The 26,808-nt window shown below is 54.7% G+C and overlaps 2 protein-coding genes and 1 non-coding gene across 13 annotated transcripts; all 3 read right to left on the bottom strand.

Annotated features, from left to right (window-relative positions):
- Positions 1-944: 944 nt before the first annotated feature.
- Cpne6 (copine 6) lies at positions 945-7,788 on the bottom strand. Of its 4 annotated transcripts, none has more exons than XM_047540947.1 (17): positions 7,685-7,788; positions 6,226-6,425; positions 5,620-5,799; positions 4,855-4,929; positions 4,615-4,689; positions 4,362-4,445; positions 4,177-4,266; positions 3,705-3,809; positions 3,383-3,469; positions 3,094-3,153; positions 2,691-2,824; positions 2,562-2,616; positions 2,421-2,472; positions 1,944-2,077; positions 1,580-1,816; positions 1,224-1,398; positions 945-1,125 (listed from the first exon to the last, which is right to left on the bottom strand). In XM_047540947.1, exons 2-16 carry the CDS (start codon positions 6,391-6,393, stop codon positions 1,261-1,263), a joined length of 1,674 nt encoding a protein of 557 aa, XP_047396903.1. In that variant the 5' UTR covers positions 6,394-6,425; positions 7,685-7,788; the 3' UTR covers positions 945-1,125; positions 1,224-1,260. The 4 variants fall into 4 exon arrangements, with proteins under 4 accessions (XP_047396903.1, XP_047396906.1, XP_047396904.1 ...); XM_047540950.1 differs by having other exon boundaries at positions 1,580-1,813; XM_047540948.1 differs by lacking the exon at positions 7,685-7,788 and adding an exon at positions 6,589-6,655.
- A 1,820-nt stretch (positions 7,789-9,608) lies between these two features.
- On the bottom strand, positions 9,609-26,451 carry Carmil3 (capping protein regulator and myosin 1 linker 3). 8 transcript variants are annotated; one of them, XM_047540939.1, is made up of 40 exons: positions 26,238-26,451; positions 24,499-24,593; positions 24,185-24,235; positions 24,040-24,099; positions 23,839-23,954; positions 23,540-23,637; positions 23,243-23,313; positions 23,071-23,144; positions 22,762-22,837; positions 22,598-22,686; positions 22,026-22,120; positions 21,717-21,803; positions 21,397-21,506; positions 21,176-21,253; positions 20,577-20,653; positions 20,393-20,497; positions 20,233-20,302; positions 19,786-19,867; positions 19,591-19,687; positions 19,382-19,436; positions 19,130-19,302; positions 18,870-18,938; positions 18,590-18,683; positions 18,399-18,497; positions 17,915-18,043; positions 17,637-17,750; positions 17,021-17,196; positions 16,202-16,289; positions 15,938-16,075; positions 15,598-15,661; positions 15,250-15,458; positions 14,635-14,738; positions 13,711-14,026; positions 13,249-13,377; positions 12,519-12,585; positions 12,318-12,407; positions 10,582-10,700; positions 10,322-10,502; positions 10,029-10,148; positions 9,609-9,926 (listed from the first exon to the last, which is right to left on the bottom strand). In XM_047540939.1, exons 1-40 carry the CDS (start codon positions 26,275-26,277, stop codon positions 9,901-9,903), a joined length of 4,131 nt encoding a protein of 1,376 aa, XP_047396895.1. In that variant the 5' UTR covers positions 26,278-26,451; the 3' UTR covers positions 9,609-9,900. The 8 variants fall into 8 exon arrangements, with proteins under 8 accessions (XP_047396895.1, XP_047396897.1, XP_047396898.1 ...); XM_047540941.1 differs by having other exon boundaries at positions 9,609-9,929; positions 10,038-10,148; XM_047540942.1 differs by having other exon boundaries at positions 10,038-10,148.
- Positions 24,752-24,825, bottom strand: Trnaa-cgc (transfer RNA alanine (anticodon CGC)). Its single transcript has one exon. It is a non-coding gene; the product is annotated as a tRNA-Ala (tRNA).
- Positions 26,452-26,808: the final 357 nt, after the last annotated feature.

The raw sequence follows: 26,808 nt of genomic DNA, 5'->3' as shown, positions 1-26,808 counted from the left end.
CTCTTGCAAACCTTTTTTAACCTTCATGGAACACCAGGGCAGAAATACCCATCCACAGATACCTGTGCACACAAGTAGGTCATACATATATACACTCGAGTCTCAAGGTGATAAAGCTGGGTCAGATGGCTAGGCCTCAAACAAAGTTTGCACATTGTTGTGATGAAGAGTGGGTGTTTTAGTCAAATGGGCCTGGACTCAAGTTCCAGTTCTACTAGTTCTTTTCTGACCATGGGTGAGTTTAAATCAAGTCTCACTTGCTTGCCAGAAAAATGGGGGAAATGATGCTAACTATCTAGTGAGAATGAACACATTTAAAGAAGCAAAGTTTGACACATGCTAAAGAACAAGCTTTGCTGCTGTTGTTAGTTATCATCAATAGTGCACAGCTGGGCTTCTTGAAGCACTGAAGCCACACTCATGGAGGGTCAGGGACATGTGGTGTGTGAAAACACATACATTTACACACCCAGGAAAGTCAGGTTGTGCAGATCCTAGATGCCCTCTTTATGCTCCTACTTCACTAACGGACCTGCTGCCCTCCTTCAGTCACCTCCCTAACAATCTTTCTTAACCCACCCCACAGCTGTGTGGAGGCAGGGGTTCAACCCTCAGGGACTCAGCATTGCTTTCTGTCGACAGATGTAAGAAAGCATCAGCCTGCCCCTCCTTGACAGCCTCTTATTACCTCCCCATCTCCTATAATTAACCCCCACAGAATTTGGACCCCTGTACTTGGGAGGTAAGAGTGGGGGCTCCATAGAGCCCACTGGCATATGGTTGGGGTAAGACTGCAGAGACCATGCCAGTCTGGGGAGCTTTGGCTCAGATTTTGAAAGGTGCTAGCCTGCATTCCTATGGTCCCTGTGTGTGCTGCAGACTGCCCAGTGGACGTTTGATACATGATGGGTAGAGACGGAAGTGCTAGGAGTGGTTCCCTTTATTAATGGCAGGAAAGTCAGGATTACTGAAGGAAGTCACTGAGGGAGGGCCACAAACTAGAGGGTTATGGGACTTGAAGAGATGGGGGCAGGACCCACCACTCACTTCCAGAACTCAGGGGGTACAGCTGGTTCAGGAGGCAGAGGCACTAGTCACTTGAGTCACAAGGGTCAGGACAGGCACCTGGGAAGGTGTGGAATAGTCATAAGCCAAAGTAGGTTCCTCAGAGACCCCACTTTGCACATCCTTTGTGTGTACCCTTCTCGGGCCCCAGGACTCACTGAGAGGCGGAGGGTGTGTTGGTCCGATGGGAGGCAGTCATGGGCTAGGGCTGGGAGTCGTGGCTGGCGTGCAGGGCCTGGGAGCCCCAGGGCTGATGCCCTGGCTGGCGTAGTACTCCACCACCTGCCGGGGCACCTCAGCCAGGACGCACTTAGCCAGAGCAGACGGGGCAGCCTGGGATGGGGACGGAGACATGGTTAGGGGTGGGCTCAGATGAGTGAAGAACCGGGCGGTGGAGTGGTCAGCGGGCTCCAGCATCCTTCGCGGGACATCAAGCAGGTGCGACATAGATGTCAGATCTGGGGGCGAGAGGAACTGAGGAGTCCTTCCGCTGGGAGGGGCACAGAGCACTCACATCTTTGAAGTCCCGGAAGGGCACGAATTGGACGATGTCACGGGCTGCGGGCACCCCTCTGGGGCAGCGCAAAGGACCATCGTCGCCGTCCAGTAACCGCATGTCAGAGAAGTCGGCATTGCCCACACCAACGATGATAATGGACATGGGCAGGCGGGAGGCGTGCACAATCGCCGCGCGGGTCTCAGCCATGTCGCTCACCACTCCGTCGGTGAGAACCAGCAGCACCGAGTACTTCTGAGGGCAGTTAGAGGGGGAAGAAGGGTCGCCTCTGTGCACAAGGACATTGACACCTACCCCCAGTCCAGGCCCTGGCCCTGGCACCACCTGAGGACACAGGTGGTTGTCTGGTTTGTCTCCTCACCGTGGCTTGGCCGGTGCTCTGCTCCCGCTGTGCAGGCCCAGCCACGCGGTTGATGATGGGGGCCACGTTGGTGGGGCCATAGAGCTGGATCTGCGGCAAGCAACGACGGTAGGAAGCAATGACCCCTGAGATCTCTGTGGGCAAAGCGAAGAGGTGAAACTAGCAGAGATCCGCAGGAACCCTTCTTGACACTCCTAAGGCCAGGAGGTGCATATGATCTTGGGACCTGTCACCCAAATTTCCTCACTAAAGCAGGAGGAAAGTTGGATAGTTTCCTGGGCTGGAAGAGTTGTGGGGGTAGACTCTGGGATGTGGGAAGGAGTCTTACCCAGTGAAGACAGGTCTTGGATGGGTGGAGGGACAGGGTGCTGAACCCATGGGGGAATGGAGTCTGCGCTCCTGTATGAGATGTACAGACATGTGCAGCAAGCATGTGTGGCAGGTGGGAGGTGTGCTGGTGGGACTTTCCCAGCTTACCTTCACATTCAGGATTTTCCGGGTCAAAGTTGATGGCAAAGTCATGGGACACCTGGGCAGATAAGGTGAGCACAATAAGGGGATGACTCTCCTTCCTGTCTGACTCTCACCCTCTCCTCCCTTCCCCTGTACCCAGCCTACCTCAAAGTTGGGGGGGATCCGGGCTCCAAAGCCAAAAGCTGGGAACCGCTTATCACTGGAGAGAAAGGAAGGCTGTGGGGCTCATGGGGCAAGGCTGGTCTTCCTGTTCCTCCTCCACCTCCCTCTTACCTATCATAGTCCTGGCAGATGCCTCCCACGGCACGCAGGGCCTGCAGGTAGTGGTTGGGCTGGCGGGGACTGAGGCAGTGTAGGGACTGGCTGCTCCTGGGGTCCCCATTGGAGGCAGTGAAGTCAATGGCCACCTGGTGAAGGTGAGGATAGGATCATGCTGCAGCCATGAGAGCTGCCACAGAGGCTAGGTCAGAGCTAGTGTAGGACTGTAGGGAGGATTGAGATGAGTCTGGGGGAGCTACAGGTAGCCTCATGGTGTGGTGGGCTATGGGGTACAAGCTGACATTTCTAAGACTCATGAGAAACCTGAGTAGGGGTAGTGGGATTATGGGCTCCTTCAGTTCACCATGGACTTAGACCCCCCTCCTTGTGTTTGTGCCCCCATCCCCTGGGCCTTTACCGTGAAGCTGATCTGGCAGCCACCCATAATGTAATCCAGGAAGGTGTGCACCTTCTCCACCTGGCAGGAGGAGGAGAGAAATTGGGGGTTCTTTTTAGGAAGAAGCTTGGATAGGGCTTCTGTGGGGAAGGTGGAGGGGCCAGAGTTTTTGATGTTGCATTTGGGGCAGGGGGCAGGGCCAGTTCCCAGGAGCAGAGAAATGGTTAGTCTTTGAAAGGAGGGAAGGCTTCAATCAGACTGTGTCGGGGGAAGGGACAGAGGCAACGCTTGAAACAAGACTGAGATTTACCGTGCACTGGGCCAGCACTACTGTCCCTGAGCTCTTGTAGTTCTTCTTCTTGTCCCGATACTTGGGATTGATACAGTCCCACTGCATCTAGACCCCACACACCCCACAAACACAGGGTCATAAGTCCGTCAGGTGGCCCTTCGTGCCCCCTTCCAGCAGAGCCTCCTAGAGCAAGACACCCGTGACTCCATCCTTTGTCTGAACCTGGGGACTTTCCACCATCTCCACCTCCAGTCACCTATGGTGGTCTCTTCAGTCACCCTCAGGTTTTTCCCAGGAATCTGGGTGGGATTCTGGGGGTGGGGTGGGGTCTCTGTGGCACCTCCTGGCCAGGGTTTGCCGTCCCTTCCTGCATCTCCTGGAAAGTGCTGGTGAACTCGCCAATGAAGTCGTGCTTGCCGCTGGAGTCATAGTCATACACCAGGAACTGAGAAGGGAGGGGAGAGGTGGGATCTGGGTTAAGGATGCTTTGGAGTGCTCTCCAGGTTGGCTGGGGGATTCAGGGTGGTAGGAGCTGCATAGTCTCTAGGCCCATACAGATCTTGACCTCCCCAGAGAGGCTGGCCACCTGCTGAACTTGGTTCTTTGACTCAATCTGGCAGGGAATTTGGCCTCTGATAAAAATCACACATGTGGGAAGCTTAACATTGAGCTGTGAACTGTTATTTATCCCACAGTGAGAAGTGCTTATCACATGGGGGAGAGGGAGGAGGCTTTCCACACTCAGGGAGGAAGGTCTCAGACAGCAGGCTGGACGATCCAAGTAGGCTGTGCTTGCTTGGCTGGGGCTTCACCTTGAGGGGCCGGTGGACATCACAGCTGCATAGAGAGTGCAGGGACAGGCGGAAGGGCTCCCAGTTGGGGTTCAGGTTGTTTTTCACCACCTTGGAGAGATACCAGGGAGGGGAGCTAGTTACCTCCTGTCTAGGTTTCCTTCCTCTACTCTCTTCCTCCCATCTCCACAGCTCTAGGCACCAACCTCAGTTCTCCAGACCAGCTGGTCACTCTGGTCCCCATTGGTCTTATAGATCTCCATGAAAGGGTCAGACTTGCTGAACAGGTCCTGGGGATTCAGGGGAAAGGCCCATGAGCTGGTGAAGTCTACAAGGAGGGGTAAGGAGGATGCTAACACTGAAAAGGAAACAGGCCTGGGACCCTGGGATTTGTCTGCAGTGGGAGGCCTAGGGCTCTCTAACAGGGGACATAGGAGGACTGGACTCTGGGGTTCTAACCTTGTTGTCCAGTTTGTGGGCTCTGAAGGTAAGTTGCACATAGTCGTTGGTACCAGATACCTCCTCTGCCACAATCTGCAAGGGGGGCACAAGTGGTGGGACTCCCCTGCCCCCGCCACCAGGGCCACCCCCACACCCTCCCTAATGGCGAAGGTGTTCCTGGACATGATACCCTCATGGATGTTCATGCAGGGGCATTGACTACCTGGCCCAAGGGTGAGCACAGGTGATCTTGCCTACCGTGATAGTGGACTTGCCTGCTGTCTTCCCATTCTTCAGCAGTAATGGCTTAGTGACCTTGGTTTGTGACACAATCTGGGAATGGAGGTGGAGGGAGACATAGCTGTAATGCCTTCACTTACCTTGGCCAGGGTATGAGGGGTGGAAGAATTAGTATTCTCTGTGTGTCCACAAGGATTGGCTCTTTGACTAAGTTAATGGTAAACTCAATTTCTATAGCAACCTTTAGAGGGAGGTACAGGCTTAAGACTTGGGAGGAGGAGGCAGGAGGATTGCAGGTCTGAGGCCAGCTTTAGCAATTTAGCAAAATCCTCAGCAACTCACCCAGTGAGACCCTACTTAAAATAAAAATAAAAAGGGTTGGGGATGTAGCTCAGTGGTAAAGCACTCTAGGGTTCAACTCCAATACCCCTTTCCCTGCCTAAAAAGAAGAGGAAAGAGACACAGAGGACTGGGGTGTAGTTCAGTGGTTCAGTGCCTTCTTGGTATGCATGAGGTCAAAGATTTAATCCTCAGCACCAAAACAAATAAAAAACAAAAGAGAGGGAAGCACTACAATAGTCTCCTCTATGGGGAGAATGCTTAGATGAGGAAATTTAGATTCAGAGAGGTTAAGTATCTTGCCTTAGACTGCACAGCCAGTGAATGGCAGAGATGAGATCCAGGCCCAGACCGAACTAACTCCAAAGCTTATGCTGTCTCTTAAATTGACTTCCAGAGATAGAAGCTGATAAGTGTCAGGTGGGGTGAGCAGGAAGTGCAGACCTGGCCCAAGGTGCACTCCATAGAGCCGAGGAAGGTGTCATTGCGGGGGCTGGTGGCTCCATCTTCAGCATCAAACACATGGAATTGCAGGGGCTGCTTCTCTTCAAAAAAGTACTCGAGAGCCAGGACCCGGGAGAATACAGGACTGGAACAGGAGCGAAGCACCTCCGTACGCTCCACCTGCAGCAGGAGGGGTTAGGGCTTTCTGGGAATGGAGGCTTCTTTTCCCTGCCCTGGACTGCTCAGGTCATGCCAGCTCTCCTTGAGCGACCACATCCCCAACAACAAGCTCTTCCTTTCCTAGGTTGACCTCTAAGCTCAGGGAGCTGCTGAACCCTCAGCACTCTGGGGCTCTCAAGGCCTTTGGGATCTCTCTCACTGCTTCTGGGGCAATATCAAGAACCTCTGGGACTCTGTGAGCTTTCGACTGTAAAATGGCTTGGGTTTGTCATGATGGCATACTCGTCTCCAAGGTTACCCACATGGCCTAGAAAAGGTCCCCAGAGCCCTGCATTTCCCTACTAAGCTTTCATTGCCCATAACCACCCTACCTCCTTCCCAGCTTAACCCAGGAGGTTAGTTAAGGAAAAATCCAAGCACTCTCACCTCCACCCACTGCTCATCAGAGTAGAGCTTCAGCAGCACACAGGGGTGGGGCTTGGTGAGTGTGTCTCGGTCCAAGAGTCCGTGGCAGGACACCCGTAGCTCCACACGAGAGGCTCCTAGTGTCATGGCTGGGGGCTCAGGCACCCATCCCATCTCAGGGTCTGACATGTCTCAGTGGGGATGAGCAGATGGCTTGAACACTGGAAGGAGAAACAGAAGAGGAGAACTGTTCTCTGGGGATCCTGGACCCTGCCACCTTGCCTTCCTTACTGAGGGCCTGGGGTCTCATGGACTTCCTGCTTCCCCTGCCTTCTGCCTGACTTTCCCAGAACTCTGAGCAGGGGAGGACAGAGGACCTCTTACTCCTGTGCTTCTGTTGGCCCTACCAGCCTAAGTATGTGTGGATGGGGCTGGAAAGGCTGGAGTGTTGGGGTACGCGGCAGGGTTCCTGGCAGTCTTGGCTCCTAGGCCATCGATTGATCCATGCTGTCTGCTGGCTCAGCAGCTTCTGCTATTTCCCGACTGGCGTTTGAGCCAGCGCTGCACTCAGCCTTGGCATGAGTGAGCTGAACTGGGGCAAGGGGATGGGGCAGGGGCTGGAGAGGCCCCTGGAGGTCTGAAGAGAAAGAATGGAGTTTGCAGTAGGCAGGAGGAGACCGGTTGGAAGGTGCCCTGCTGGGCCGTCCCTGTCTTCTCCCTACCCCCACTCACCTTCTGGCTGCCTGATGGGAAAGGAGGGGCAGTGGACTTGGGAATTAGAGTCAAGACCAGAGCTCTGCTGAAGACTCCCCCAGGCTCCTGGCAATGGATCCCACTATGACAAGAATCACAGCCCTCCCCCTTCCTCTGGTCTCATACTTCTTGGCAACACTAGCACTGTCTCTTAGCGACAGGATTTTGGGGGAGCCGCAGCCCCCTCCGTGCTGCCCGTGGGATGCATGCGCACCATCCTCCCCCAGTGCTGCTACAAAGCCTCAGGCAGCAGCAGGCAGGGGTATGCCGGCCCGAGTTCAAGGCTGGTCAGTCCATCCACCTGTGTCTGTCCAGATCTCAAGGGTGAGGCTGTCCGATCTCATGCCGTGCTTTCCCAAGCGAGTGCATGTTGGTGTGTCTGAGTGCCCCACCCTCCGTGTCTGCCCCCTTCTGTGTGTGTCTGTCTCCAGGAGGGTGTGACAGTTTCTGTATCTCCCTCAGAACTGAGACCCTTCCCTGGTTGGTACCCACCTCCTCACAATGTGTCCTTCTGGGTATGTGAGGGAGGGTCTGGGCTGGGGATTTCTGCCTTCTAGTTATGAGTCTCCCCACTCTTGTGGGTCTCCTGAGATAGGTAGGGGCATGTGGTGGTAAAGGGATCAGGCAGGTTGAGGAACCTCTCTGGGGGCTAGAGGAGATGTTGTTATGGAGATGGGGCAAGGTTGCGCAGGGCCGGGGCTGCTCTAGGGAAAAAGGGTGGGCTCACCTGGGCTCTCAGTCGGGGGCTCTTCTCTCCGGCTCTCCTCTCCAGCCCTGGCCCTGACTCCCTTGCTGCTCCAGCCGCTGGCGCCAGCTCCGGCTCCAGCTCTGCTGCTATTTATGGGGCCTGGATGGGGAGGGATGGGGGGGCCGCAGCACCAGCTCCCCCCGCACAGACCGATTGGGAGGGAGAAGAGGGGAGAGGCAGGGCCATTGCCTGAGAGGGAGCCACAGAACTGAGGAAGGAGGGCGGGCCGGGGGTGGCTCAGAGGCAGGACCCCCGCAGACACAGTGACACACGTCTTCCCCTTCATACCGCACCCACACCCAGCATCACAGAGATGCACATGCCGCAGTGGTGCATGCACACACATCCACACACATCCACACAGAAAGAATGGTGACACTTGCACCCACGGCTCACACATATCTTGACACACACAGGCGCCAGTACGTAAACTCACTGTGACACCATGACAGTTACAGCCCCACCCATACACAGTGGGAAACACACCCAGTCTCAGTACTTTCAACAGTATTACACTTGTTAAGGATATTTGCAGTCACATATAAAAGAACACTGGGCTTTACTTGTCACTCAGACATATAGGTTCACTTGTACCAACTGGGAATACAACAGGATGTTGATCTTCACGTGCTCCTTAAAAACCACCATGTACCAAGCAGAACCTCATGGCTTTGAGAATGATGACCAATTCCCCAATTCCCCAGCCACCTTTTTTTTTTTAGGGAGAAACAAGAAATGGACATGATTGCTTAGGACACAGATTCACATCCTGGGCATGAAGCTCTAGAGAATGGGGCTGCACAGTTGGGGCATGTGCTAAAGGATTGACTCCCAGGGTGTCTTCTTGGTGCTGCAATGTACCCAACCACCCCTCTCCCCAACTGCACACGCAGGGCCACATCCTTGTGGGAGTGACTGTGCCATGTGCAGATCTTAAGGAAACAAGCCATTAGTCATTCTTAGTGATACCAGGGGAAGTGAGCAATTAATCGGGGAGCTACAAGTCTCACGTGAAGTCATGTGGACACATGGTGATCTGGGATAAGAACACAAGAGCATTCACCAGGACAGCTGCTCATTTATTAAGGTAGCAACTATTTATTAACCATTTTCTGGGTGCCAGGCATTATACCAGGCACTGGGGCTAACCAGGTGATACAGATGTAACCTCTGCCCCTTGGGGAGGCAGAAGTATATGGAACAAAGATACGCATGCAGAGATGACGGGCCAATACGAAAGGCAATGGAGTATGACAGGTGCAACAACACGGACCTGCTGAGGCAGCAGTGGGACCTTGTGAGGAAGGGCTGGATGCAGGTGATGCGAGGGTATGGAGAGGACCTCAAAGAGGAAGAGGCTGTTAAGAGGCTCTAAATGTCAAGGATACCAAGGGAAATGATTAATTTAATTATTGATCTTCTCATGTCATAGGCTTGTTCACCTATAAGCCACTCTACTGTTGAGACTTTTGACTCTGAGGGTGCTCATAGGATGACACATGTGATACTGTTAGTGAGCATGTGTGTGATCGCACATACACATGCACACCCACTGTTCCCCAATCTTCCCCTGGTATGCTGGGATCTTTCAATCCCATCGCATCCTCCAAAGCTGGATACAAGCTGTGCAGGTCCCTTTTTGCAGCCCTGACCCTGCACATAATAGTCTACCCTAGCATGGGGACTTATCTATCCCGTTCTAAGAAGCTTTGTTATTCCCCTTCTCCTTTCAGAGCCTCAGTTCCATACCTGTGGGGTGCTCCTCATTTTCCTCTACTGAGGCCAAGTCCTGGAGGCTTATGGGAAGGGAGCAGATGGTGGGGGTGTGAGCAGTGAATGGGGAAAACAGCAGAGACTGGAGGCAGACAGTTTTTTTCTTTTTTATTCTATACAAGTGGGGAGAAGCCCCTGGGGATAGAGGGACAGAGATCTACCCTCCCAGGGGAGGAGACAGGCCCCACCTTGAAGCTCTGCAGAGCGAGGCATCAAGGCAGGCACTGAGCGCCTCCCTCTCTCCAGGTTGCTCCCTCCCTTCCAGTCCCCGGCCTCCAGCTCCCCTATGCCTGGTCCTGCAGTCCTACCCCTGTAGGACAGGGCTGGCAAGGGGTCTGGGGGAACAGGGATGGATAGGGGTCTGAGTCCTTATGAGGCACATATCGAGAGGAAGGCTGGAGAGGAAGGTGTTGTGGCAGCTATCAGTCTGTTCCTGGCTCACTGGTTCCTGCTGGAGACAAATTCAGGGAACTCTGTTTCCTGGGCAGGGAGTCAGCACCCTGTGTTGAATAGATTGGTAGATAGGTGGGAAGGGGTCCACCCCTCTCACCACTGGCACCTGAGGGGTCAGGGGGCCGTCTTCTATCAGGCTCCAGTTTATCACAGGACTGTGCCCGCCGTGTCCTCTTGGGCTTCAGGGGGGCAGTCCGGCGGCCTGTATCAGGGGGCCCTGAAATGACATTCACAGAAAGCTTGGCACATGATGGGGACTCACAGGTTGAGGTGCTTATCCAGGCTGTGACTCCTGGTTGGTGCTTATTCTATGCCTTTTGAGGGGAACTGATGTGGGCAGCAAGGTCCCTGAGGGTTCCCTGAGCCCCCCACTTAGCCAGGGTAGCCGACCTTGAACTTCAGGCTCCTCTTGGTCTTGCTGTGAGCCCAGCCTCAGCCGGGACTTGTTGACTCCTGGGGCTGTATTCCCAGTCTCGGTCTCCTCCCTGCCCCCTGGCACCTGTGGGGGCCTGCGACCTCTGGGCACAGCTACTGGCTTGGGAGGCCGAGGAGCTAAAGGGGGATCCTGCAGCTGGCAGAGGTAGGAAGGTGCTGTGTCAGTATCTTTGCTCCATCTAGGTACCCTCTCCACTCACCTTGCTGGCCCTCACCTTGGCGTTCCTGGCTGGAACCATCCTCTCTGGGAATAAGGCTCCTTCCTTTTCTTCCTCTCCATCTTGGGAGGCTGGGCTGGGGCTCTGGCAGCTGTGGTTGGGGGCACTCTCCTCAGCTGGGGGATGGCAAACAGAGTAGCTACAGAAAAAGGTATGCCTGAAGAGTCCTCCCTTGTGTCCTCCTCTGGAGAAGCCCCACAGCTAGGACTTTCCCCCTTCAGTTCCATTTGTTCCACCTCTGCCTTTGATGTCCCCTTCCACCCTTCTGTGGTCACCTTTCCTTAGCTCTTGGTACTCAGGATCACCCTGAGGTCATCACCTCTCGAGGGGGCTCTGGCCTGGTTGCCTCTCTTGCACAGCAGAACCCAGGCCCTTTCCTGCCAGGGCAGAGCCAAGACATGGGGCCTGCTGGACCCACAGGCATGGCTGCCCATCAAGGGCTGCAGTGCCCCAGGGCTCTGCCAATGCTGCAGCCTGTCATTCCCAGAACTGTTTGCCAGTCTGATTTAGACAGTGAGAGCCTCAAGGAGAGCACACTGGCACATTGCTGCCCTCCTGCTGCCTCCCCACCCTGACTTTAAGCAGCATGAGCCTGCGGGTAAACACGTGGCAGGTGGAGTTTATGTGCGTCTCTGTGAGGGTGTGCGGTGGAGCATCCGTCTATTCTGACTATGTGGTTTCCTAAATGGAGGATGCAGTCCTGCTTTGGATATATGACCTAGTCTGAAGGATGAGATATCAGCACAGACACCCCAGTGCACGGTTGGTCTTGGAGGATGGGGAAGGCAACTGGCACTGCCAAGCCCAGGTCAGCTTGGCTCTGCACTACAGGGGAGGGAGGGGCAAGGGCAGAATGGGACAGGATGGAACAATGGGGAGCAGGCAGCCCAAGCCAGAGCTGCCTGCCCATCTCTTAGCTCTTTCCAGTCCTATATGTACTAGTCTAGGGGTAGGAATAGAGGAGGGCAAGGAGGTGTCTGTGTCTACAGGAAGATTCTGTCCATGTCAATATTGTCAGATGTCATATTCCAGGCCTTGGGAATTCAAGTTGATGCCAAGCTGATCAGCTTTTCTTTAGTTGTTCCTTACACTGAAGGTACTCTGAACCCAGCAGGAGTGAAGCATCATACCTGGAATAGTCCTCTTCTTTTTTATTTCTCCAGTCATGAGACCAGAAAATAAATAACCTATTTAAAGTCATATGTGGCTGAGCAGGACCAATACCCAGGGCTTCTGACCTCAAAAGCAGTGCTCTTGCCCCTCCTTTGGGGCATCTTTCTGAATAATCCGAGGAGGGGTCAATGAGGTATTTTTATAGGAGGCTGAAGTGTTTGAAATGGGCCTGGCATAGCTGGCACTCCCTAGCAGCTTGACTTGCCACCTTCTTCCCACCTAAGAAGCAGAATGATAACTTTTCTATAGAGGGCACTGCTGTGCTAATGATGGCCCAAGGTGGTACCTGTCCTAGAGGATTTGCTGGAACCATCTAAAAAGCATTGTTCCTGTCTGTTAACTGTAGTGAAGCCACTTTTGATCTGGAGAATATTTCTTTGGACAGAAATGTTTGTCTCTTTTGAATGCAGCTTTGTAAATACCCTTAAATATTTTCATTGTGTTGACTTCTCACTGCCTCATTTTGGTGGGAAATTCCCTCACACGGAGGCCACAGCTTCTGTTTCTTTGGACACACCCTGGACTTTTGGTGCTGCTTCCTGGGAAGGGGCTCTCCATACCTATGTGCCATGTGGCCTCTGCTCGCCGCATGGCACTGAAGCTTGGCTTGGTGCTTTGGGGTGGTGGGGGTGGCTTCCAGGCTCCAGGTCCTAGAGGGGAGGGAGGAGATGTGAAAGGGAGAGGGAGAAAGAGAAAGGGCAAATTAGGAGAGGACCCTGACAGAAGGGTCAAAGGAGGGGAGCAAGGGCGAACAATCTCACCTGCATCATCTGAAGAGCGCCTCTTCTGCCAAGCCTGGGTGCTGTCATCCAGGTCTGGGCCTGTGCCCTGAAAGAATGACTAAGTCAGGTCAGGTCATGAGAAAAGTCCCCTCCATGGGGGACTGCAGTTGACAAATGGTTTCTGCTCTGAAATTGTGTGTCATTTTCATGCCACTACTTCCTAGATTCTTGGACTATGTTTCCCAAAGTGGCACCCATACCATCCTGGGGGCACAAGAAATGGTTTACACAAATGAACATACTTCTATCTTCATAGACATGTTTATTCTATGTATGGTAGAAAAAAATGACTTATACAAAGTACCTGTGATTTTAAAGATGATAATTCTTAGGTCCAGACTAAGTTTAAAAAAAGGTGAATTGATTTAAATAAAATATTATATAACTAGTAATTCACGTGGCACATGGATAAGGTGAAAATCATTCATAATGGGCTGTAATCAAGTCACCAAAGTTTGGGAAGCAGAGCACTAGAGGTGAGTAGTTTTATGACTCCCCCAACCACGTCCCTTTTTCAATCTCCAAGAGGTTAAGTAGCTAGTCCCAGATTCCACAGCAAGTGTGGATAGGGCAGAGAATGGAAGCCAACAACTTCCAACTCCAAAGCACCTGCATTCTCCAAGGAATCACCAGCAATGAGAGGGCAGGAAGGGGGATGGTGGACAGGGACCCACAGAACACTCAGCTTGTAGTACCAGGCTCCCCTCACCTCTCGTTTCCCGTCGAAGCTCCAACCCTTGGCTCTTCCCAACCCAGGAAGGGCAACACCATGGGCCCTTGGCTGCTGTGCTGTCCCAGGGGCTGGGTCCCCCTCCCCTGGCTCTGACCCCTCGGTGCCCTGGAACGAAGTGTCCTGTTTATAAGCAGTTCCTGATAGAGAAGGGTCTCCACAGGCAGTAGGGAAGCAGAGGGGAGCAGCCCCACTGGCCCTGAGGAGGCCCTGCCCCAACCATGGGAGGAGTCTTCCCAATGCCTCATTTGCATACAGCACTCCCAGCATGCTTTGGGTCATCAGGTATATTCTATTGTCAAGGAAAGGAGAATTGGAATGACCAGTGCTCCTCAGTACATTGAGTTCTAGCATTCTCCCATTAATGTTGGGGTGAGGTTAGGGAATGGGCTAGTGAGGGACAGGAGAAAGGGAGGATGCAGCATCCCCTGTTTCACTTACCATCTTCCTACGGAAGGAAGGCCCTCTTCCCCCACCAAATCCAGGGAGGAGGCTGGTTTCCTCCTCTGGGCTCCAGCAGGGAGAAGAGTTATTGCCGAGGCTTGGGGGATCTGGGCTGGGAGGGCTCTCCTGAGTTGGGGGTGGGGGTGGGGGTGGAGGGAGGAGGAGTCCAGCAGTGGGGGACCCTGGCCCCCTGTCCCCCTTGAAGCTCCGGGGTCTCCGAAAATGAAACAGGCCTCTGCGCCTCTTCTTCTGGAGTGGAGGCAGTGGTGTCTCTGAGAGGCCTGGCCGAACAGTCCTCAGAGTCCGGGGATAGCTGGGCAGAGTTGGGGTGAGTTAGTGACAAATGCCAAATGTAGAGCCCAGAGTAGCACTGGTGTTGGTTCATCCTGAGTCTAACAAACATCCTGTTTCTCTCTCTTATCTGGTCTCTCTTGCTGCCCTGTGCTTCGTTCCACTTAGTTCTCAGAGGAGACCGTGTCCTTGTCTTCCCTGTCATAAACTTCCAGTAGTCTTTTCCCCTAAATAGACTATCCTCCCAGACTGCCTACCCCATCGCCTTGGGAACAACTTTTCTAAGCTCCTCCAAGTGACCTAGCTTCTCCTGGACAGATCCTGGTGAGTCTGAGTAAGACCTCAATGGAGACCACTGGCTTCAGGGCCTCATACTACCAATGGGTCACCCATCCCAGGGCCTGTCACCCTGCTCTGTCCCCACCATCCTACTATGGTAATTCATGCTGGCTCCATCCTTTCTGGCTGTCATGAAGAGACTTAGAGGCATGGGAGTGAAGGGATGTGGGGGAAGGATAAGAATGTGGGGAAATGTCCCGGAGAGATTGGCTTGGGGCCAATGTTGTTGGAGACACTTCAGGGCAGTTGGAGGACAGGAAGTGAAAATGGGAGTATGTCTAGGCATCATACCTGGAACTTTCATCCATGACCCTTCGGCTGAAAAAGTCCTCAAGCCCCTCATCTAGGCGGCTGGCCATCCCATTTTCCTGACGAGTCCCAGGTACTGGTACCTGCTGAGAGGAGAGTCCTGTGGGATATCTCATCTGGGTTGGAAGTCCCACCTCCCAACTTCTCAGAGCCTTCCCTTTGGACTTGGCCCCATGGAAATTTAGACTTTGATTCACCTAGGCATTTCCTAAGTTTGGTGCCTCTTGGTTTTATCCTTCACAAAAATGAGAATGTCACTGTCTGGTAGACTGAGATTTCTTTCCTTGTTTCTTTCTTTTTTGATATGGGGTCTTGCTGTGTTGTCAGGCTGGTCTTGAACTCATGGGCTCAAGAGATCTTCCTGCCTCAGCCTCTTGAGTAGGTGGGTGCCACCATCCCCAGCTAGATGATTTCTTATCTGCAATAAGGTCTAGCTCCCATCTAAACTGGATAATCCCTCAAGTGTTTTATGGCTTACTTGGGCTCCTGCCCAGTTCCTCAAAGCTAGTATCCCTGGCATCGAGGTCCTATAGCTGGAATACTTAGCTCTAGCATTGCTAAGGAAAGTCAGTCCTTTGCAAGGTCTTTGGGACTCACAGTGGGCCGACCTGGTCCTGGTGGGGTGGTCCTGGGGGGCCGGGGCCTCCCTTGTGTTTGATGCCTTAGTTTATAGCCATGAGTAGGCAGCTCAGATAGACCTTCCCAGGAGCCACTAGCCGTGGGTTGGCTGCCCCCAAGTCCTGAGAACCAGCCAGGGGGGATTCCCAGGCTCCCCAGTTGGCTTTCCATGTCCTGAGGGCTCCCACCTGTGGGCACAGCAGTATTAGAGGAACTAGCAGGTGGGATAGGGAGAACAGAGGTTGCAGAGACAGAGAAGAAAGGGAAAGAGGGCCTAGGGAAGGTGTGGGAGCCCAGAGGACATGAGATCTGAGGCTGGGGACTCACTGATGAAGGCAGACACCGGCCGGATCTTGCGGCAGCGTTTCTGCTTTTTGATGGCCATGGTGTCCTGCAGAAATGGACACAGGGTGGGGCCAGGGTTCAAGTCCCAAACCCTCATCTGGAGCCTCTCACTCCTCATTAAAGCCTTTTCTTTAGAGTTTATCCTCCCTCCTGCTGCTCAGGTGGCTGAGGCTTTGGGACCAGGGAAGAGGCTGGTGGGCTGAATTGAGGCTCAGGGGAGACCAGGCACAGAGAGGTAGAGAGTGGAGTCTGAAGAAGTGGGAGGGGGAAGAGTAGTGCAGGTTCAAAGGAAGGACCCAGGTTAAGGAGGGGGGGGGCTCACGATGTTGGTCCCAAGTTCATCATCTGTGGTCTCCTCCTGATCATGGTTCCGGCCTCGGCTTCTGGAGGACAGATCCTGCCCTTGGCCCAGCCCTCCTGGTGGATCTGACAGTGTCCTTAGCTGGGTCAGGTGCCGGGCCTGGGAAAGGATAGGTGTGAATAGGATCCTAAGGAAGCTGCCCACCTCCCAGGGCTGTAGGGAGTTGGGATGGGATGATACAGGGTGGAGGGCATGCCCCAGCCTGGCCAGGTTCAGAGGACTTACCAGGCTCTTGTGGGAGTGGTACAGCTCCTGCAGGATCTCGTCCACTATGGAGTTGGTCAAGTAGGTGACGACTGAGAGCTTCACCTCACTGTGGGCATAGGTGAGGCTGCTCAGTCACCCCTTGCCTGGCTTCGAGCCTCAGCCCCTCCCTACCCCAGATACATGAGAGAATGGGTCAGTGGGCCTGGCTGCCCATGGAGAACATAGCTGTTGTAGAAGTCACCTTATGTCCACCAGTTATATCTGCACAAACACGTTTGGTTCCAGCCCTGGTGTATGTGGGCAAGGAGGAGCAAGAAGGCTCTAGGTCAGGAGCCCCAGTGGAACAGAGGTAGGTGAATTGGGGTGCTGAGTAAACCTTGAAATTGTAGAAACCAGTATTTCTTGAGCCTGGCTGTTTCACAGGTTCATTTACTTATTTTCTTTTGTTTTGGTGATGGCACTCAGACCCAGAATGAAAGCACTTTAGGGGAATTGAAGCCAGGGAGGAAGAGAACACGGCATCTATGTGCCTTTTTTTTTGCTTACATCTTTGAGGAGGTTGGGTTTTTTTTTCTAGGAAACAATTCCTGGTATGTGTATGTGAGTACATGCTGTGTACACCTGTTTGTGTACCACTGGGGCTTCTAAACTCCAGCTCAGCACTTAGATTACTGGGCAAAGACCAGTCAGACTCTAAATAGCAAGTTTGCATTTGATTAAAGATGTATCCCTTACAATAGAGATTATGCCATTCGTTATTCATTGCTGATAGTTTCCAAGTCCCTAAGTACTCTGGGCCAAGTCCAGTCCTACCCCCAACCCCATGCTCTTTCTCACTCCAGCTTGTTCTGAATGTCCTGTCCAGCCTGCTCCAGCAGAGCCCCACGGATGAAGTTCCGGGGCACAGTGACGCGCTCTGCTACATTGCTCAGCATCTTATTGTGCCCCTCAGCCACCCGCATGGCTACAGGGCATAACTCCTGCGTTAGGCTGACCATGGATTCCAGGATCACCTAGTATGGGGGAAAGGGAGGACAGAGCCCCAAGGGGAGCAGTCAGGGCTGGCACTACAGTGGATTTGTTAGCCTGTCTATTCTAGTCCACCATGGTTTCACTGAGGGATCTGCCTACAGTCACAGGTCTGTTAGAGCCTTGGACGCTCAGGCTTTCCCACCTGAGTCAGTGCTTCTTCTAGCCTACCACACATAGACAGCAGGGGAAACAGTCCCAGGATCAGAATTCAGAAAGGGGGAGGTTACAGTTTAGGGTCCCAGGTCAAAGCTAGCAGAAAAATCCAAGCCCCATATTGTTTGAATGCTTTGGCACAGGGGGACTGTGGGTAGTCTCAACTGTGCATTTTCTTCTTGCCCTCTGCTCTGACTTCAGTTCTTGGCTTTGGACATTGGTGAACATTGGGTTCCCATCATGGCCTCCTCCCTTCCCCAGGACTTACCTGCAGCTCCTTGTCCACAGCCTTGGACACCTCACTGGCTACTGACTCTAGCCTCTGCCGAACAGGCCCATCATTGGCCAGCACGTGGCCCAGCTCATAGAGGCTGGGAAACAGCTGGGGAAGGAAGGGGTTAGGTTCAGAGGCTAGAATCAGGGCCTAATAAGTCCCTGGGAGCTCTGGACTAGGTGGACAGATGCCTGGACACTCCTGGGTTAGCATGGTTGGCCTTCTTGGGTTCTCCAGACTGTCAGGGAAGGGTGGGGCTGCAAAGGGCTCACCGCCCGGGAGTTTTTGGCATCCTTGATGAGGTCCCGAGCATAGAGCAGCTCATCTTGCACAGGTTCCAAAGGGCACAGCCTCAGTGCCCGTACCTCCTCCTGAACTCGTCCACACAGCCGCTGCAGCATCTGGAGCACATTGGCAGGAGTGTCAGGGGTCCCAGGTCAGAACCCTTGCTCCATGCACTGGTGCTGACATTGGCAGTGGTGGTGGTGATGTCTTTAGGTAGCCCCATCTTTCTCTTTAGAATGCACTTCTTGAATGCCCAGTTGAGTTCCCAGAATCCTGTACATCTCTTGTCTGGGGCTACCTGTTGTTGGGGCCCACTTCTGAATTTCCTATCTTTTTGCATTCCTACATGCTCAATCCAGCTATGGGTACAATGTGATTACATGATGCCTCTTCATGCCCCCTACCCCATGCACTTCACCACCTTAACCCTGTGCCCTGCATGCCCCATGTGTCCCAGAGGGAAACGTTTACTTGCTCGGCGCTGCTGGTCACCAGGCCCTGCTGCAGCCTGAAGGCCTGCTCCTGAGGGCATGTCTGAGAGTGGTTGTTCCTCACCAGACACCATTGGATCTGAGAGCGTGGAGTGGGTAAGGTCAGGGTTAAGGATGTGGGCTGCCCTCTGCCCTTTGCTTTCTCACCCTGCTTAGAATAGCATGCTTCACCTTCTGCCAGACATCCTCTGTGCGCTCAGGGGCACTGCGGTAGGCTTGGGAGATGTCACTCACCGGGAAGGACATGAAGCGCAGTGTGTGGTTACTGTGGGACATAGTAGAATAGCTGGATGGGGCAGGCCCCTGATCCCCAAAGCCTACATTTCCCCTCTTACATGATCCTTCCTTACACTTCAGTGGAAGAGACTAATTGGGGCTGGGGAGGTTCAGGCTTGGTCCTTGCAAGGGGAGGTTGGGGGCTTAGATCAGGGCGGGGCCTTGGTCCACTTACCTCTCCAGGGCCCTCGCAATATCCAGGAAGCCCAGGGCAGATGTATTGTTCCGATCCCATAGGATAGTTCTGAGGAGAGGTGAGCACTGGTTTGTCACCCCTTTTCTAAAATCATCCCTCCTTTTCTGACTTAGTGATGGTTCTGGGATGGGGGGTCTTCCAAAAGTTGGGGTACAGGGCATTGAGACAACAATGTGTACAAATGTGTGTGTTTTGGGGGGTTGGAACTTTGGGTCAGAGAGTCCAGGTGTGGATCTCACCTGAGGGAGGAGTTTATCTGCAGGGCCTTAGATAGCATCTTGGCCCCGATGTCCTCCATGCCATTGCCGCTTAGATCCACCTTGGCCAGGCAGGTGTTACTGCCCAGGGCATTGATGAGGATGCTAGTACGAAGCTTCAGTCGGGAGTCTGCCACTGAGAGTGACTGCAGGGACTGAATGGGCAAGCAGGAGTTGGGTCCAGTCCCCACATTCCCTTGCCACTGCAGTCCCCTCCTAGGCCCAGTCACTCACACAGTCCTCTTCCTGGATCAGTTGCACCAGCTTGTGGAGGATCTCCTCCAGGGTCCTGTGGGGAGTTGGGGCTCAGAGTAGGAGGGGAAGGGGCTGGGACCATACTACTGGAGGAGGAGAGAGGTGGCCAGAGGTAATACAGTGAGCCAAGAGGATGTGTGAATGATGGGATGAGGATCTCTGGGCGTGGTAGGGGTGGGGGGCCTCACTTGGCTTTGACATTGAAGTTCTTGCCCAGGAACAGGTGCTTGAGGGACTTGTTCTTGCCAAGTGCAGGCACCAGGGTCAGGAGGTCCGAGTCAAACCCTGGTCAGTAGATGGGGCAGGCCTGGCCTTGAGACCTGAGGTTTACTGGGGTCTCCCTAGGGTTTCTTCCCCTTGTTCAAAGAGGTGCCCCTACTCACCATTGTCTGACAGATCTAGGCTCCCCACACAGGTGACGGCCCCCAGCTGCTCCTGCAAGGCCTGGGCTCCTGCTGAGCGGAGCTGTGGAGACAGGATAGAATAGGGAAGGTCGGTGTTGGGGTGAGAGACGGGGTGGGGGAATAGAAACCCTTTAATCCTCAGAGACCAAAGCAATCATGCCAGGGTTCCAAGGTCACACCAGGTTGTGGGTATAAAACCAGGGAGGTCCTTTATCCATACCCCATCCTTTTTCAGGGTTCTCCCTCCTGGTCAGAAAGGTTGCTATTCCTAAGACAGCTTGCTCCTGCCCTCTGCTGGAAAAGCCTGGTATCTCCCGCCCAAAGCTTTAGGTGGGGACAACAGAAATGGTCTCTGGAAAGAGGGCCCAGACCACAGTCTGAGAGGGGAAGTAGAGGGTAAGGGGCTGCAGAGGGGTGAGGATTCACCTCACAGCTGCTGAGGTCCAGGTGCAAATCACTGAGGTGACTGTTGAGGGAGAGGCCCTGAAGCAGTGCCCTGTGGGAGGAAGGTCAGTAGGCCCACCTTTATACTTCCTCTAGATCCCTTCGATCCCTTGGACACTCCCCAACCCTGCACCCACCAGACCTGAGGGCCTCCAGGGGCAGCCTTGTTGCGGACAGGTTGACGTGGCTCAGTGTGTAGGCGCTGCTGAAGAACTGCTTGAAGGCTGGTGGGGCCTCCCGGCCCTTCCTGCAGAGACCCCTGAGGTCAGCCAGGGAGGGGGATGGCCATAGTTTGCCCTGTCCCTCCCTGCCCCTCCTGCCCCCACCTGTGGGAACAGCTGTTGCGAGCCAGGTTGAGGTAGGTGAGGTGGGAGCAGCAGCCATGGAGCAGGGCACCCAGAAGCTGTGGTGAGAGACATGGGGAGCCTCAGAGGGGCCAGGAGGGTGAGGAGTGTGGTGGGTCCCTCCTCCCTCCCCATCAAGGTCAGGGAGGTTCCTTTTCTGAGAGGGACCACCATGGATGCCCACTCAGCTTCTTAAAGCCTCAGTTTTGTCCTCTGTAGAAAGTGGGTCCCCGCCTTGTTCCCTGGGCTACGGAGAGGCTCACAAGCAGTGGATGCGTAAAGCAGGGCCACCACTGTTCCTAGGGTGTCTTTACTCAGGTTAGGGGAAATGTCCTTTCCCACCAGTGGATGCAGCCCTAGGCTAGGGTGCACAGCTGGGGAATGGAGTGAGGGCTGACTTTTGGCATAGCCGGTACAACCTTGTGATCTGGATATAGTGCACACAGGTATGAGCTACTGCTGAACTCATCCTGGTAGCCTGCCCACCTCTGTACTCAGGAAAGGGGTGGGGGTGAGATGGAGACCGACCATAGCCTCCCTAAATCCCCTCAGCCTGGCTCTCCCTATCACCAGCCCCTCACCAAGTCAACAGCGCAGTCAGTTCCCGACAGGTCCAGGTGCACCAGGGCATTGGGTTGGGCCAGGAAACTGTACAGAGCCTTAGGAAGAAAGGACAGACAGGCTGCAGGAGAAGAGGTGACAGAGTCTCTCTACTTTCCAGGGGCAACAGGGTGAAAACTCCCTGGCCCTGAATCCTGAGCATGCTTCTGCAAAAGGTGAGGCTAATATTCGGTGGACTCACATTGGCTTCGTCGGTGGCAAGCAGCCCAGGGTTCTTGCTCAGGTCCAGGTATCGAAGGGAGCTGGCGAAGGCCGGGTTGGCCCCAAATGTCTGGCCCAGTGCCTGGAGCCCTGAGCACAGCCGGCACTGGGCTGGGTTGGCCCTCATCCCCACCTCTTCCCCTCAATACATGATTCTTCCCCATTCCTAAATGTGGCTCTTTTCCACCCTCAATCCCTGGGATGGTATGTGAATGTGTGGGTGCACCTCTGGGGCTCAGCATCACAGGGAACATTGGGGGAGGGTCAGCGATCAGAGGTCAAGGGTCCTGGTGTGAGTACCTCGGGGGGAAATGGCAGTCTTGGCCAAGCACAGCTTGGTGAGGCCAGTAGGGAAGCAGAGTAGCTGCTGGCTCAGACTGAGGAAACCTGAGGAGTGGAGAGAATGGGACCAGTGAGACCTTGGCAGTAGGTGCAGGTGGTGTAGAATCAGATAGGGTTCGATGGGGTGCAGGCCTGGGGTCAAGGATAGAACTGCTGGGGCAGGGGCTACCATGAGGCTGAAGAGCCCCTGTTCAGACCCGGGTTGGGCTCTGGGCTAGGACAGGGGTCTGCATTGTGGTGGGGGTAGGATTCAGGGCTGGGGCTCACCCTTGTCCTCGATGGGGTTGTGGGACAGAGTGAGGGCATGCAGCACACAGCTCCCGTTCTCCCCAAACACCCCGGCCAGCTTCTGGACAAAGTCCCTTCAGGGAAGGGGAGGAAGGATTTGTCCTGAGCTGAGCCCCAGGTCCCAGCCCGTGGGCTTCCCCTCCTCCTCTACCTGCCTGTCTGGCTGGGACTGCAATGGTTGAGGCCCCCAGAATATGGAAGCAGCAGGGACCTTGTTACCTCTCTGGAGTACCAGAGGGCATGCCACACCTTAGGAAGTTGTGCTGGGACAAAGCTGTTTTGAGTCCTCAAGACTGCCACTCTGCTTGGCATTTGATGTGATAGGGTATGGCAAGGACTAGGGAAAGGCCAGGGAATTTGGGCATTGGGAGGCTGAGGTCTGAGTCCCAGCTTGACCACTAATTTGCTTTGTACCCTCTTTGGGTCTCAACTTCCTCTCTGCAAAATGAGGTGCTAGATGACATGGTTCAGGGACTCCATGATCTGAGGTTCTAGAACTCTAAGACTACATGAAGGGGGCCACCACTGCCCACAGAGGAGGTTGGCCTCACGTCTTAAGTCCAGCATTGTCCAGCACCAGTTCTTCCAGGCTCCCGGACTTGCTCAGGGTATGTAGCACCTGTTCTAGAACTTCTGAGCCCTGAGAACAGAAAGATTCTAAGATTGGGAGCCAAGGAGGACACTCCTCTGCCCTCCCCTCTCTCCTGGTTCCTACCAGCCGCAGGTCTTTGCAGTAGAGTTTGGTAAACCACTGGTTGTAGGCCAAGGCTGCCACCATTAGGGCCAAGTCTCTGTGGGGATATTGAAGAGGGCAGGCGGTGGTGAGTAGGTGGCTTGGGTAGGAAAAAAGAGACCAATGATGGGGGTAATTGGATTGGGGAAAGATAGATAAGATAGATGGCAGTAGAGTTGGAAGTGTGGAGCTGGGAAGACAGAGCAGGGACTGGGTGGGACCAGAAGTGAGAATATGGGAAAGGACAGAGATGGGGAATTTGGGTGTTGAGTCTCTGCCCCATCTACTTACCGGCTCTCTAAGTGGCTGAAATCCAGAAGATTGAACTCGCGGTTATCCTCAGCATGGTAGATAGTATCCACATCCTTGGAGAGGTGGAACTGGCTCACACCTGCTCCCCACCCCTCATCTGCCCCTCCCTCCAGGCCCCACCTGCTCCCTGCTAGGTCCCTGCCCAACGCACCCATTGCACCTCCTCACGGCAGTGCAGCCCATTGTAGTCACACAGGGCAGCATAGGTCTCGGAGAAGCCACCTGTGGGGAGGAGATGGACTGGTTCCATGAAGGGCAAGGGGATGGGGAACAGCTTGGGATTCAAGGTCATCATATGTGCTAGTGTCCTAGGTTTCTGCTTCATCATGAACCTCCTGAGGTCCGGGAACATCAAATACTCCTCAAGGCAAAACCCTATGCACAAAGGGCTCTGGACACGGGACAGAGTGACCTGGGTCCCACATTCCTCATGTTTGCCCCTGCTCACCACACACACTATGGGTGGTAGATGTTGAAGTCTCAGAGTTGGGGGATGTGTCTCGGGGCCCCTCTGGTGTGTCTGCATTTCCACGTCGGATCAAACACCTGGAAGATGAACGAATCATCCCAGAGAAGGGTGGAAAAAGGCTCTCAATTATTTCCCCTATTATAGCTTCTGGGTCCCCAGGAAAAAGCAGGAGGGGAACTTGAGAACTCTTTTCCTTGTGTCCTAGGAGACTAGGTCCAGGGAAAGGAGAAGTCTCATTGTTGTCTAATCCCATGAGAGACCCCTTGTTTGCCACTCACCCAGGGCCAGGGCAGACCTTGGAGAGGGCAGAGCTCACATGTCGTGTCACCTGGTCCACACTCTCAGCTGATGGCAGTCGCATGCTCACCATGCCGCGCTCCGTCTCCACCAGGATCTGGGGCGAGGGAGTGGCAGAGTCTTAGATATTGACTCCCTCTTCCAGTTGGCCCAATAGTGAGGCCCAGAACCCTGGTGCTCACCTGGTTCTGACTGAGCGTGTTAAAGGCACGGATCTCCAGGACATTGAAGGAGCTCTCCACCTGGAGGGATGGGGATGCTCAGTTCCTGATAAGGACCTGGTTGCCAGGCTCAGAAGGGAGCATGCCAGTCTTCTGCTCAACTCACCTTGGCAGGGACTTTAAGAGGGAATAGATGGAGGCGCCAGGAGGTCAGGGCCTGCAGAGAAGAGTATCAACAGCTCATGGCAGCTGCCTGGACCCTGGCGACCCTGCCTTCCTTTAGCCCCCTCGACTCTGCGCTTGGAGTCCCCTTCTTTTTCCTGCCCTACCTTAGGTTCCTAGACATCAGTCCAGCTCAGCGCTGTCCCTCCCCCAGGCTTTGTCTCCTCAGCCTTCTCCCATCTATTTCTCCTGTCTAGCTCCATACAGCTCAGTTGCTCTCACCAACTCCCTTCACCCCACCAAGACCAATGCCCTCACCAGCACTCGGTCCTCAAACTTCTTGGGTTTTGTCTCTAGCTTCACACGATGTTGTTGGAGCACAGCCCCTTGGCTCAGGCACCTCCGGATGCTGTCTGCAGGTGGGTGGGGGCCTGTTCAGAGCTCTCCTCACCCTGGCCACCCCCAACCCTCCCCAGGGCTGTTCAGATAGAGGCAGGGGCAGGAGCAGATGAGAGGAGAGAGAAACAGGGACAAAGAAGTATGGGACAGAGACTTCCTTTTTTTTTTTTTTTTGCGGTACTGGGGATTGAACCCAGGGCCTTGTGCTTGCGAGGCAAACACTCTACCAACTGAGCTATATCCCCAGCCCGAGACTTCCTTCTTGGGTGAATTTTCCTGTTGGACAGGGAGTGTGGTGTGGAGAAAACTCAGGCTCCTGGTGTTCCTGAGTCAGGGGACAGTAGCTGAGTGGCACTGTCTGTGGGAGGGTGTGTCTTACACTTCTGAGGGTGTGAAGGATTTCTCCAGTCCATCAACACATATACAGTGAGTCAGTGTGTGGGGGTGTGGGGGTGTCCCCCGACTGTATCCTAGGTGGTCTGGCTGTGGGAGTCTGACTTTACTACTAGTGTGTGTATGCCTTCTGACAATGCCAGGGAGCCTGAGTGTGGCATTGGCAGGGACAGAGAAGTGTGAATGAGTCTGCTGGCTTGCTGCTGTGAAAGGGGCACAGTGCCAGACAGTTCGTGTGTGTGTGTGTGTGTGTGTGTGTGTGTGTGTGTGGTGGTGGTAGGGGGAAGGATTTAATGTTTAAATGAGCCCCATACCCACATACCCATCTGCTGGCAGAATCATTCAGATATCCCATAGTGTGCATTTGTCTACGTATGTGGTGGGGGTACATGTATGTGGTGGGGGTAGAGTTTCTGTAAAGATGTATATATACACATTTCATGACTGTGCTCCAGTGTGTGAGAGTATCTGTGGGAAATCGCCACAGTGCATCATGGCTCTTAGCATCCTTGAGTTCCTGCTCTCTGCGTGGGCTAGCCTGTGCTCCTACCTCTGGGGGTCAGGGTTGTGGCAGTACTGGGGGTGGGGGCAGGCCTTGGTTTGAGAACCATGAAAGCAGAAGTGACTTTGAAGAGTCGGTTGTGGGTAGTGAGAAGAGGGCACGCTGAGAAGGGGGCTGTGGGAGGTGAGCTGAAGACACAGCTTTTGATTTTAGCTTCATTCAGTCCACAGCCTCTTTCCTGACTCCCTTCTTTGCCGGGCTAGCCTGGGCGCTGCCGGGGATCTAGGGGGCTCCCTCCAGGGCCGGTTCCGGGGCGGGGCCGAGAAGAGGGAGGGCGTTGAGACAAGCCGCGGTCAGGACCAGGGGCAGCTCCCATAGCTTGGCGGGGCGGGCCTGGCCCCGCCCGGCGGGGGTGGGGGAAAGCAAGGACTCTAAGGAGGGGACACTGGACACCTCACCAAGGGGAGGGTCGGGAACGCTAAGCGTCAGCCCCAGGAAGCGCAAGGGAACTGCACCTGTCACCGAAGAGCGGGACGGGAGGCTCCAGGACAGGAAGGTCCTTGGTAGGGTGAGGCGAGGGGGGCAGAGGAGGATGCTCCGGGGACAGCGATGCCAGAACTGGGATGCAGGAGTAGGGGACTGCCTTGGAGCGAGGATGCATGAGGGGGCAGGAGGCGCCGGGCTTGGGTCTACCGCGGGTAGGAAAGCACTGGTCTGGGATGCTCCCGGACGGGGCGTCCCGGAGACCAAGGCAGCCTCCTACCTTGCAGCTCGCGGGTGAGCTCCACGCTGGCCTTGGCCATGGCGGTCGCTGCTGCTGCTGCTGTTGCTGCTGCAGAGGAGCCGCCGCCGCCGCCGCCGCCGCCGCCGGGGAGCCACGACACATGCTAGTCCCGGCTCCGGCAGGGCCCGGGCGCTGAGCGCTGCAGCAGCGACCGAGCCCGCTCCCGTCAGGGGCGGCTGCGCGAGCGCTCCTCCCCCCCGCTTCGGAGCGCCGGGTCTCCCGCCCCGCCCGGAGAGATGCTGGACTGAGCATGCGCGCTGCGCTGCTGAGCCGCGTGAGACCCCGCGCGCGCTCGCGCCGACCCCTCCTCCGGGCTACCTCGTGAGAGGCCCCAAACACGTCTTCTGGTGTTTTGGGTATCTCTGGGGCCCCGGGCTGCGTTCCGGTTCTACGTGCCACCTACTTACAGGGCACCGAGGGCAGAACCCCCAATTTCTTTGTTCACGGGCCTGGGTACACCTCCTCGGGCCATACTTGCATAGCCCCTCCCTTTTCCCCGGCGGCTCAGGACCCGTTCAGCTCGTCCTTGCTGACCCTGGAGGGAACTCTA

This window comes from Sciurus carolinensis, chromosome 2 (genome assembly GCF_902686445.1).
Source record: "Sciurus carolinensis chromosome 2, mSciCar1.2, whole genome shotgun sequence".
Classification (NCBI taxonomy): Eukaryota; Metazoa; Chordata; class Mammalia; order Rodentia; family Sciuridae; genus Sciurus; species Sciurus carolinensis.
Note: the sequence above shows the minus strand (reverse complement) of the source record. Positions and strands in the feature narration are given on the sequence as shown.

What these genes read in the sequence shown, in the direction of transcription:
- Cpne6 (XM_047540947.1), bottom strand. Translation starts at nt 6,393, where the DNA reads ATGTCAGACCCTGAGATGGGATGGGTGCCTGAGCCCCCAGCCATGACA. An exon ending in GGAAAATCCTGAATGTGAAG is followed by an intron (nt 2,078 to 2,420) that starts GTAAGCTGGGAA and finishes CTTTGCCCACAG; the next exon opens with AGATCTCAGGGGTCATTGCT. An exon ending in CCTTCCGGGACTTCAAAGAT is followed by an intron (nt 1,399 to 1,579) that starts GTGAGTGCTCTG and finishes TCCCCATCCCAG; the next exon opens with GCTGCCCCGTCTGCTCTGGC.
- Carmil3 (XM_047540939.1), bottom strand. Translation starts at nt 26,277, where the DNA reads ATGGCCAAGGCCAGCGTGGAGCTCACCCGCGAGCTGCAAG. An exon ending in CTGTGGACAAGGAGCTGCAG is followed by an intron (nt 17,197 to 17,636) that starts GTAAGTCCTGGG and finishes CCCCCATACTAG; the next exon opens with GTGATCCTGGAATCCATGGT. An exon ending in AGAGGCCACATGGCACATAG is followed by an intron (nt 10,701 to 12,317) that starts GTATGGAGAGCC and finishes GCCATCCCCCAG; the next exon opens with CTGAGGAGAGTGCCCCCAAC.